Genomic DNA, 12,682 nt, shown 5'->3' with positions numbered 1-12,682 from the left:
AAGAATTGTGTTCCAAGTTGTGTTCTATAACTAGAACTTTTAATTATCTCAAGTATCCATTAAATAATTCCAATACCATCTGTTCAGTAATTCGAGACTAATGAAAATATGCTAGCATGTCATCTTCCTCAGTTGTCCAGAAGAGTCATCTCCATGAGGAAAAATGAGAAGGGATTACTTTTTCACAATCACTTCTGTTGCTCCTCTGGGGGCAAGGCAGAGCTAACTTTCTTGTCCTGACAGTAGCTTGTAAAAACTACTACTTCCATTGCAGCATTCAGCGGCTCCATAGGCTATATGTTGCCAACCTCTGTCCTATTCTGTTACTTCCTAATTGTCACAGAGTGCTGCAATGAAGCTGTGCAGTAAGCTGTGACATCACTTACCCTCACTTTAGCAGTGGGTTAGAATATTTTCTAGTTAAGGCAAGGGAGGACAGGAAAGAATAATTGATAAAGGTAGCTTTTCTTTTTGGCCTTGAGTACCTTCCTTTTATGGATTTTCAGGACAGAAGCCCTCAATTTCCCTCCTTTGGCTGCAAGCAGTCTCACTGAAGCAAGCCCAGAAATAGATGAACCCAAAGCTAGGGTGAGTGGGGAGCAAGGGAGAACCTAGGATTAAGCCTTAAAGGCTGCTTCTGGATGTAATTAAGATTTCCAATTCCAGGTATACAGAATTTACCTTTTGGTCTACACTTTAATGAATAGGAAAACTGAACTTTTATAGTGCTAATAACCATTCTAGGCAACCTGTCTGAACTTAGAATGCTGAAGAAAAAAATTCCTTGCTGTTACTGACATCCTCAATTAAACAGTTTGATGCTGATTGCTGTAAGGGAACGACAAGGTAGCAGGCACTTCTACTATAATTGGAATTGATTTTTTCCTAAGGCTTAGTATGAACACATGGGTGTGGATGTTCCAATAGACAACTGAGTTCAAACTCACCAACCTGAAAAACTTGATTCCCCCCCCCCCCCAATTCTGACTTGAGAATCTCTGTACCATTTGTGGAATTTTCTTAGTTTGTGTTTTCTTTAGCACATGGGAATCACACTTGCCCTGGGCAGGATCTGTACTGTCGAGCTCCTCAGACCAGTTCCAGATGTGGAAGTAGTGGGACCAGCGATGGAGACAGTGGCACAAGCAGAGCTGTGGCAGCCTAGCCCTTGCTCATCCCCTGCCACTAGCAACCATGCCCAACAGGGGCCCATAATCCAGAATTCTAGAGCAGCTCCCACCCCTAAATTCCCTGGTCTGCCAGGAATACCCTGGGCTGGAGGGAATGGCTGTGTGTGCTTGATGTCCCTGCTTTAGCAAAGTACATGGATGCTAAATGGTACATCAAGAATATGCACTATTTCCACCCCTCCCCCCATACTTATTACTTATTCATGAATTATTTCTGCTCCCTCACTCATTAGATACAGTGGTGTATGGAACTGAAGGAAGTGCCTTTGTGACAGGACTAGAGAGAATCTGCAAAACTCACCACTAAAACTGAAACATTTACCCTCACTGGGGGAAGATCCTGTTTGAAAAGCAGAATGAAGTACATCCCAGAACCAGTAGAGAAACTAGCACAGAAGCCTTAAGGGTTGTAAGAAGAAGAAAAAAAAATCAAGCTCAAGATTTGTTTGTTGGACTGGAGTAATGCTATATATTTAAGGAAACCAGAAACAACTATTTACCAAACACAATGTCTTTTCAGTATATTCAGCAAAAGATACTTCTAGCAGTGAAGAGAAAAAACTGTAAGTTCGTGTCTTGTAAAACGAAATTCACAAGCAAGCTAATTTAGAGAATGTGATAAATGAACTGACCTATACAGAGGTACTAACTTAATTAAACTGTACCACTTTGAATATAGGATTCCCATATGTTAAATCCTACTGAATTGACCATTGCTCAGTGCCTTGTTTCCAGTGATTGTCCAGATTCTCTGAACAGAAAAACAGCTGCCTAAAATGACAAATCTGTCCACTGAAAACTTGCTTTATAGCTAAATATAAAAATTTCAAACAGTAAAAAAGGTTGTAGCTTCATTTCCCCTTTCCATTTGTGTTTACTCTTTGCTTCTAGTCAAAAAGAGTAACAGATGGCTCTGAGTGCCAAATTAAGCTTGCTATCTAGCAGTAAAATTAGTCTACCAACACTTTCTGACTCATTAAAATTAGTGCTGCATTTTATTCTGCAACATTCTGGTGCCTTCGTAAGACACAGCCTCTTGTAAAACTAACCGGTTAAGCTGCAGGAATGACTGTCCCTTTCATACTTAAATTATTCTAGCAACACTCACAAAATTGCTTAAGACTTTTGGCCCCTTCTCTTCTGAACACTGTACTAGGAGTTTGAATAAGGCTTTAAAAAGATTTGAGGTTAGTCATGAAGTGCCACAGTTTGAAAACAGAAAGTGGAATATAAAAAGGCAAATAGCCCTCCAATCTCATTCCTGACTAACTGTAAATTGACCACACTTACTGTGATCAATCACCAATTGTTGCTACTTAATTTGAAAATGTGTTCACGCGCTAAAGTACCTGGCAAACAAAACCTTCCAGTCCTGTTTGGTAAAAGACCACTGCCTTGTTGCAAAACTCTAAAATTTTGAATTCAAAACATACAGTTAATTGCTTTCAGCAGCAGTAATAACATTGGAATTGTTATCTTTTGTCAACAAGGTGCTAGCTCCTGATTTATCATCTGTGACTTCGGTATTTCCTGATTTGTCATCTACTGAAGCTTGGACATAGTCCCCAGCCTGGGCACCTTCAGTTGACTGGACAGGGCCTTCTGCCTGTCCTCCAGTGTAAGTGGGAGTGCTGTATTTTACAAGGATAGACTTAAACTGCGCCAAGGGTGCATTTGTACGAACTCCCATAGGATCAAAATGGGTTCGACTTACTCGATATCCAGCTTGGGACAGATACTGCAAGAATTTATTTAACCTGAAAAATGAATTGGTTATTATAGGTTAGTCTCTTTCAAGTTAAGGTGTGGACAGAAGTAGCTTTTGAAATGCTTCAAAAAGGTCTTCTTTCAGCCCTGGGAAATGTATAGCCTCTGCCCCCACCCCCAGTGGCACGCTTCAAAGTTACAAATGCAGACATGGCTTTCCACCCAGGGGACGCTGCAAAGGACTACAGAGACTTGTGGCTTTGCTTCCAACTCCCCACACTGGGGCTGTACCTCTCCTGCACCTCCTGGCACAAATCCCTGAACCTCATTTTAAGAGATATTACTTTGGAATGTCTGGACCACTTTTGAAATATTTCCAGGGCCATGTACAACTGGCCCTTTCAAGTGTTTCAAAGAAATTTGAAATATTTCAGTTATCATTTCTGTCTGCACCCTTTATTACATATATTTTGATAGAAATTCAAATTGGAATTTGACTGTTCCTTACTTTGGCATATTCATTCCTTTGATACTGTGCCTATGGATGTTATAATAAAAGGCAGGGTGTTCAGCATTGCTCTCAGCCTTTTGTCGTTTTGTTGTGTTTCGAATCATTTCATTACTTTTCCTTTTACCTGAAAAAAGGAAAATGCCAGTGAGGGTAATGCACCCAGCGATGCAATGAGTGGCTTGAAAGCTCAAGACTCTAAAAACTAAAGTACAACATTTATGGGAGAAGAAAAAAAACCTCTATATGTTTTCCTTAGAAATGGTAAGCACATGAAGCCTTGTCTCATTTAAAGCTTTCTGTTGCAAGGTTTTCTGTAACTAACATCTCCATAGGAGGGAAGTGCTGCAGAGATATGTTAGACTTCCTTTGTAAAGCCAGTATTAGTTCTTTGCCGTTTCCCAGGAAACATTCTGGATAAAGCTAAAATATTTGTAAAAAGAATTCATTAATCTTCACTGCAGATGACTCATGCATTCATTAAAAAAAAAAAAAAGCTGGGGAAATCTCAAGCTGCTGTCAGAATGGCTTGCATAACTATAATATCACTACATCTTCCACCTTATCAGTGGTTTATCATCTAACAAGCACAAAAGGTCTGCATGCAGTCATAACACATACATTCAAATGAACTACATACCATGTACCACAAAGTAGTCAGTTGAAGTATCTGGTGTTTTAATAAATACACCACACTCTTCTAGAATACAATAAAGTCAGAATTAAAGCTGAACTATGACAACACAAAACAAAAACTTTAAAAGTTGTTTTTATCTATAAAGCATCGAAAAGAGCAACCTAAGCTCTTCAGCCTTGGGCAAAGCTGTAAGAGTGATATAATCAAGAGGAGAGGTAATGGGTTATTGAAGCTTTCACTACCAGCTTGTCGAATATGAACTGGCATTAGTCAAGCTTGTAGCATCTTTTCTGTTCTTATTAGAAAAGTATACTACAGATTGCAGTCTTGTCAGAGAATCCCAGGACTAGGGAAGCATGAAGAGCAGACTTCCTTCTCAAAAAAGAAAAAAAGGAGGAATCATCCAGGTAAGGCTTTGGTACACTTAAGAGCAAATGTATTTGTTCAGTTTAAACATCTAAAAAAACTGTCAAATGTGGCATCAGATGCCAGCACTATATTTATTCAACGTAGGATTTTTCCCCGCTGGTCAAGACATCTGTCAAAGTTTACCACCCTTCCTCCAGCATTCCCTAATATCAGATAGTTAGAGGAAGTAAAAGTCTCATAACATGGCACAGTTACTGTCCAATGCTGTCTATGGCACCAGGAACATCCTCATGACCTTTTCTAGTGCACAGTATTAGTTCTTAGTGCTAATAAAAACAAGTGAGTGGCTTTGTCTAAAAAGCCTACCACTGCAACAGTTCTTTGTAAGCAACTTGTCATCTTATCTTACCTTGCTTGTTCTGGCTTGTAGGACCATGGATTGAAAACTGTTTTAGAGTTGTACATTCTGCTTCACAGATTAATGTTTTTAGAAGTGGCTGAATCTCATCTAAGCCGTGCTGAACAGCTTCAAACAGCATTCTTCTGAGGAATCCAGTATTAAAGAGGGACCCTGACCTGGACAGTGCAACAAAACTACAGTGAAAGCTAAGAGGAACAGAATATTTTGCAGCATTTTCATTTAAACCAAGATGCTTCTGTACCTTTAGCAGTGATTCCCACAAATTAATCTCCAGGTGAACTATACTTGTATTCAACACTGTACCCTATTTTGTTTTGGAGAATGTCAGTATAACCTCATGAGCGCCGGTCCCATTTCTACCACTTATTCTGATGTACTGGGCATGTCACCTCACCTCATTTTCATGTCTATCAGTTCTGCTTGAACATCAGAGGAATGCACTATCAAAATGAGGTTGGTGTTCTTAAGGCACTTAGCTAAACGCACCATTACTACTAAAACCTGGCTTTGTTCTACAACATCATTCTTAAAAGCTTAAATTTAAATATTTTTTTTAGTACAAAGAAATCAGGGAGTTCAACTGTTGATGACTACCAACCACTTTGCTCTTTAATGCTAGTGGACAGGCAGAGGTATTTAGTACATAAACTTCAGACAAAATTCTGAATTTCACTACAGTTTATTCATTCCCCTGATCCCTTAAATATGCATTTATTCAACCAGATTTTCCTTGTGCAGTAGAACTGCTTCAGCAGGTCCAGGAAATAAAATTTAAGGTTACCTCATTATTATTTTTCTGTGTAAAGATCTGCGATCTACCAACATGACTAGGACCTACCTAATCTGCAGGGGCTGCCCCCCAAACCCACCCATTTTATAGGCAGAATGTGGGCAGGAGCACCATTTCGCAGGTGACAGGCATAGGTGCCCTAGTGGCACTGCCTTTCACTGCTGATTGGCTGCAAGGGCTGTCAGTCATGCAGCCCCACCTCTCTCCACCAATTGGAAGGGGGGAGGCATATGACAGGCAGCTCTTCAAGCAGGCAACTCCTCCCTTCCCCTGAGAGCTACTGCAGTGCTCAGTAAGTCCCGCCCCTCCATGGATTTTGTGAATTCCATGGGCATTGCTGGATTTTGCAGAATCCACAAAATTGCGAATTCAGTAGGTCCCCAAACTTGACTAAAGAAAACAGGCACATATGTATACCAATCCAGGCCTGCAATTATTTTAGGCTGTGTTTTGTACATACCACAGAGGACCCAGCTCTACTGCCGTCTTCCCAGGCATACTGCCATGGCAGTCACAGGGTAGCTGCCGATAAGGGTTTTCTGAACCAGAAAGCAGAATTAAATCACTTCAATACTTCAATATTTTAGCAAAATGGATTAAAACATTATAGATACCAAAATACTATGCCCAATCAATAACAGCCCATTTTAAATATTAACAGGGCAAACATCAAACTTGAGATACTAACTCTTTCTTAACATAGTTGCAAGTGGTACTTGAAGGTACTGTACTATAAATGTAGATAAGCCAGCAGATAAAGGGAAATCTCATAAACTTATGATTGAATGTGCACATAAAATTCAGTTCAACCAGAGAATTTTCACAGTACATATGTAGTATGTACAGAGACTGTAACTGCAATTAAATGTGCACTTAAGATTTTAGATATAACACTGCATCAACATATATTTTATTTCTGTTCTTAAGGCGGAAAAACATGATATGCTTATCACCCTCCCCTGAATAACTAGCACAGTGCCTTCAGAGGAAAAGGCAGTAGCTTAACACTGAAGGCCACCAGAGGTACAGTTAGAAGTATGATAAAATTACATTATTCAGTAAAATCAATAAATTAAACAGCCATGTATAAATCTGAAGTTTCAGAACTCAACATATTAACAGCAGAATAATCTTATGTGTCATGTCTATATATTTAAAAAATAGATTAGTCTATGTTTCCAACATAGTCTTCCTGGACTTCCGGAAGGCTTTCGACACTGTCTCTCACCCCGTTCTCATTAAGAAACTGGGGGGCTGTCATGTAGACACCCACACAGTCAAATGGGTCTCCAACTGGCTGGAGGGCCGCACCCAGAGGGTGGCAGTGGATGGGTCCTTCTCAACTTGGAAGGACATGGGCAGTGGGGTTCCGCAGGGCTTGGTCCTCGGGCCCGTGCTGTTCAACATCTTCATCAGTGATTTGGACAAGGGGGTAAAAAAGCACCCCGTTCAAATTTGCTGATGACACTAAGATGTGGGGGGACGTGGGCACACTAGAAGGAAGCAACAGGCTACAATCGGACCTAGACAGGTTACAAGCGTGGGCGGATGAGAATAGGATGGGATTCAACACAGACAAGTGCAAGGTGATGCACCTGGGGAGGAACAACCGGCACCATACCTACAGGTTGGGGAACTCCCCTCTTGTCAGCACGGAGGCGGAAAAGGATCTTGAAGTCATCATCGACTCCAAGATGAACATGGGTCGGCAGTGTGGGGAGGCAGTTAGGAAGGCCAACTGTACCTTATGCATCCACAGATGCATTTCAAGCAGGTCCAAAGAGGTGATCCTCCCCCTCTATGCGGCACTGGTCAGGCCGCAGTTGGAGTGCTGCGTCCAGTTCTGGGCACCGCACTTCAAGAGGGATGTGGACAGCATGGAGAGGGTCCAGAGGAGGGCCACTCGCATGATTAGGGGACAGCAGGGCAGGCCCTATGAGGAGAGGCTACAGGACCTGAACCTGTTCAGCCTCCAAAAGAGAAGGCTGAGGGGGGATCTTGTGGCCTGTTATAAACTAGTCAGGGGGGATCAGCAGGCATTGGGGGAGTCACTGTTCCCCCGAGCACTGCCAGGACTGACCAGGAATAACGGTCACAAGCTGGCAGAGGATAAGTTTAGGTTAGACATCAGGAGGCACTATTTCATGGTCAGGGCGGCTAGGGTCTGGAACCAACTTCCAAGAGAGGTGGTGCAGGCTCCTACCCTGGGGGCTTTTAAGAGGAGGTTAGATGAACACCTTGCTGGGGTCGTTTGACCCCAGTACTCTTTCCTGCCACGGCAGGGGGTCGGACTAGATGATCTGCTCAGGTCCCTTCCGACCCTAGAAACTATGAAACATATGGAAGGTACTTTTCTTCATCAAGAACTAAATCTTTGATTTGAAGTGTGGGTGTGTGGGGTGTGAGGAGTGTGGGGACCCCCCACACACTCCCCATCCCGTGATGCACAGCTCCTGCTGGCGGTGGCAGCAGCAGCAGGAAGGGGTGCTCATGTCTGGAGTAGGTGCTGCTGTCAGTGGTGTATGGCACTGGCCAGCGCTGCATATGAGGGAGAGTACCTGCATCAGGTACAAACACCCCTGCTGCCAGTGGGGGCTGTGCACCATAGGGAGTGGGGGACAGTGTGTGTGTGGGGGGTCCCCACATCCCCCCACCTTCCCTCACACCCACACCGTGCCCACCCTTGTTCTGTGTTCCTGCCGCTCACCCGGGCGTAGGCTCCAAGTTGCTGCCAGCCATGCCCCATGCTCCCCTCCAGCTGCAGCTTTCCTACGTAGTATCCAGTATGAGTGGGATGCTGAAGAAGCTGGGCACCTATGGCAGTGGCAGCAGCATCCCTACCAAGAAGCTATCCATGCCCTTCCGTGCACAAGGGTAGGAGTGAGGTGCAACAGTGTATGTTGCGGGGAGGGGGGAGAAGTGTGTGTATGAGGGTGCCTTGCTCCCACCCTCGTGGGCAGAAGAGCTGGGCGGGGTACAATTAGTTGGTGGGCATCCATGGGCTGGATGAAATTACCTGGTGGGCCAGATCCAGCCTGAGGGCCATATTTTGCCCACTCCTGCTTTAGGCTCTGCTACCCCAGCCCCTTTCCCTTACAGCTAGATTTGACAGGACTGGGTTGTGGATTTCTTTTTAAGTAGCTGCTACTGCCAGTGTTCCTAAGGAACTGTGAATGAAAAAACCCCAACACCACACTTGAACTACCAGAGGGAAACTGATACCTCCAGTTTATCTTCCTACAAGGGAAGGCTGGTTTCTTGAAGAGATCTTTGGCTGGCTTAAGAATACCCTCATCTGTAGGCACTGCTAGTTTATATGCTATATATTAAAAACACTTCTAGTAAAGACATACATTTTTACATGGTGGATCTAAACATGCGCCTAAAGTGCTACATGATATAAACATGCAGGGATTATGCCTCTTTAAAAAAAACTCATTTACCTTCTACCATATTACCCTCTTTCTGAAAAATCCTCTCTTCACACCATTGGCAGTGGATGAGATAGCGAATTTTCTTTGCTGAATCATCTGCAGGTGATGGTCCTCTCAAAACTCTCACTACTACTAGAACAAAGTGTTCTAGGGCTACTGCAAGCAAAACTTCAATGCCTTTGTTGCATCGAGCAGCAGCTCTACAAAAACAAAAAGAAAGGACATCACTGTGGGAATTCAATGAAGACTAGCTTTACCAGATGCATCCTGCCTTCCAAAATATGTAACATTTGAGATTACCCACTGTTTGAAAAATGCTAAACTATATAGAAGCAACACACATTTTGACTTAATTTCTCAGGATCCCAGTTTTAACTCTCTCCCATCAGACTAAAAAGTTTTGTAAATATCCTCTATTATCAGGATGCTTACCATCCTACTTATGTAGAAGCACCAGCTAACTCTCAACACAAGTCTCTTTAAACAAGTGCTTCTCCACTACCACTCCACAACACTTCAAGAACAAGCAGAAAGACCAACTGAAGGAACTTCAGAGCACCAGAACATACTATTTAAGGGAATTGGAAAGAAAGTCTGGCAAGGAAACATTTAAAATAGACTCCAGTATAGCTAACTTAGATGCAGACTAATGGGGTAAAGTATTAGTTATTACCATGGGAATGGATAATCACCAAAAAAAGGGAATACTTTAAAATAGGCTGGAAGATGCAACTAGATTTGGGGTGAAAATGTAGTTTGAACAGCTCGAAAAAAGCCATTTTGATAACAGTCTCAACCTGTGTTGTGGTTTCACAGGAAGAGATTGCATAAAATCAGTGAAAAGTTAAATTGGATGTAGCACTATAGATAGAATATTCTATAACAAACTACCATAAGCAAGAAGATGGGAACCACACGAACTATGTTGCCTATAGTATCTTGAAGTCCTTCAGTTCTGATTTCTCTCCCTGCTTCTGAACTGTTATGCCATAAGATTGCCATTTTGTTTGTATGTATTCACATAGGGCCCGGTTCAGCAGCCTGCACTTCCTTGATGAAGTCAAAAGGCAACATTTACATGGAAAAGGACTATTCTCATGTACAGTTTGCTGGGTAGGCATTGCATGTAGACTTACAGCAAAAAATAATTTTTTAAAAATAAAATTTAACTTATGGAAAAATATCCAGACTCAGGGTTCTGGATTTGAGGGTGAATACATGTTTGCTAGATGTAGGACATCAACTTTTAGAGGACACCATGGCTTCATTTAAAGCAAAGCCGTTTTCACAGATAACTGTTTAGTAGCTTTGTAAGATACTGGAGGTGGTTAGGCTGCACTAAAGCAGCTGCTAAATGACAAAGGAACATAATATAAACTGCAGATAATTTAAGGCTGGATTATATCACCTTCTCTTTCTGAAGATTAAAAAAAATAATTTGTAAATGTCTTCTACCTTGTCCAATATTTTACTTTAAAACATTTGTATTGTTCTACAGCTGTGAACTTGAAATATTCAAGTACAAAACTAGTATTTCAATACCTAGTTTTAGAGCTTAAGAATTCTGAAAAGCAAAACCATGCAATTGGCATTAGCAACCACATAAAATGTCTGTATTTCCAATCTACCAAAATGTATAAGTTGATGACCATTTACTTGTTGTGACAGTACCTTGCCACAGAAGCAACTACTATTCTAGCTGCCAGCTCCTTGTAGTACTCTGTTCTGACAATGTTGCAGCCATAATGACGCAGGGCAACATGCTGAGCCTTCGCATATAGAGAACTAATATCTGTGGAAGTCACCGATACTATTCCCAGATTTCTTACATTTCTGAAGGCAGAATCCAGGTAATTCACAGATGTTCCAAATGGGTCCAAATGTCTGAAAAATAAAGATACATTAGAATCTATACACATACAGCTATTTATTTTTAATCTTGGAGTGGGAGAAATGTAAAAACCCTCATATATATACCAACATATGTAGAAAAATAAAGACAGACTTATTTCGTTGCATGCCTTTTATACTTTTCGTACTCCATAATCATTTACACACCACTAAGTAACATGGAGTCAAGACACATGTTAGGTAATACAATAGGCATCACATGTCTATCAAGCTTTTACATCCTAGTACATTAGCTTACTGAACTTAAAAAAGAATATTGGCCAAAATATATATATTTATCCTGTCATCTTTCAAAATGTAAAACAAGGACTCAGATTGGAAATATTGGGTACATACACTTGCAAATGTCATCAGTTAGAAACAAGTAACCTGATCTTCACAGATTTTGAATGGCTGTAAGTCCCAATGCATTGCACTATGCTTCTAAAAAAAAATAAAAATCAAACCACTCATTTGATGGTTATATAAGAATCGAGTGCCAACATTTGGGGCACCCAAGTTAAATATTTTTGCCTTGTATTACAATTAAAACCATTAAAAGTAACTTTTTAATTTAAGAACAGATTGAAATCAGTGGTCCACTATAATTTTATGAAACTTTGAGCAAAATCCCTGTTTGGTTTAATGAGATGAATTTCAAATTAGCTAAGATTATATGAAAGAGTCTAAGCCTCACATTTCTCCCCACGAAGGCAAACAATTTTAACCAAGCAGGGATTTTGCTTAAAGTTTCAGACATATGTTTAGCTGCATCAGGGTGTTAAACATATGGCTCACAGGTTGGATCTAACTTGAGGAGCCATATGATCTGGGCCATGGGTTGCTGGAACAACCCCATCTGCCAGCCCCAGCTCTGTCCTCATGCACTGCATATGGCATGCGGGCTGGACCTGGCACCATATGCCCTGCCCACAACACAGGGGGCATGCAGTGCCCTGGTCCAAGCCCCCTGTACTGCCTGCAGCAGTGGGTCGAATACCACATGCACAACAAGCCCCATAGCACGTACTACACAGGGGGGTCAAGTCCTGGTCTAGCCCACAGACCAGCCCAACAACACTCATCTGGCCTGTGGGGATGTATAAGTGTCCAACCTCTGAGCTTTACCTTATGTTTCACTCTGAAAGTAAGAAAGTCTTAATATTTTTACAATGATTATTTTTAAAAAGAGTTAAATTAAGGCTGTACTTTCACAGTATTTCAGGAACTATGGGATTACTTCTAAAAACAAAACAAGTAACTGTCCATGATCTCAACTGTTCAATCTTCTTCAAATAAACACAAACATAAATTATATATTCAAGATCAAAGCATATCCCAGATAAAACTGTGTTAATAAGCAATTTATACTTACATAAAATCAAAGGATCGTAAATGCATTATGATATTGGCATCCATTTTTGTCACCTCAATAGTGCCTATATTTTCTTCTCCCTCTTCCATAGTTTCATCACAGTCATCCTCTTCCTTAGGGTTCATCACTACTTTCATCTTGTTTAAATGGCAGTTTTCCTGAATCATTGTCACAGAATTTTCATTACAGTCATTAATTGTAACCTTCACAGAATTTCCAAGGTGTTTTGCCCACTGCAGTCCCATTATACCTGTGGGAAGAGACAAATGCATAGTTTTCAGGCTGACTGTGGAAACAGAAAAAGGCATTAGCACTTGATGTCATTAAAAAAAAAAAAAAAAAAAAAAAAAAAAACCAAAAA

General features: G+C 41.3%; 1 protein-coding gene across 1 annotated transcript in view; it reads right to left on the bottom strand.

Moving 5' to 3' along the window:
* Positions 1-972: 972 nt before the first annotated feature.
* Positions 973-12,682, bottom strand: part of TRMT1L (tRNA methyltransferase 1 like) — a 30,436-nt gene continuing 18,726 nt past the window's right edge. The window contains 8 exon segments of the mRNA XM_019501260.1: positions 973-2,947; positions 3,406-3,532; positions 4,046-4,105; positions 4,821-4,987; positions 6,083-6,161; positions 9,066-9,256; positions 10,728-10,940; positions 12,322-12,571. Of these exon segments, the coding sequence (XP_019356805.1) occupies positions 2,626-2,947; positions 3,406-3,532; positions 4,046-4,105; positions 4,821-4,987; positions 6,083-6,161; positions 9,066-9,256; positions 10,728-10,940; positions 12,322-12,571 (1,409 nt within the window). The 3' untranslated portion in view covers positions 973-2,625.

The sequence above is a fragment of the Gavialis gangeticus genome, unplaced genomic scaffold (genome assembly GCF_001723915.1).
Source record: "Gavialis gangeticus isolate Ggan-Ray unplaced genomic scaffold, GavGan_comp1, whole genome shotgun sequence".
Classification (NCBI taxonomy): Eukaryota; Metazoa; Chordata; order Crocodylia; family Gavialidae; genus Gavialis; species Gavialis gangeticus.
The sequence above is the reverse complement of the archived record's forward strand: the minus strand, read 5'-3'. Positions and strand labels throughout refer to the sequence as shown.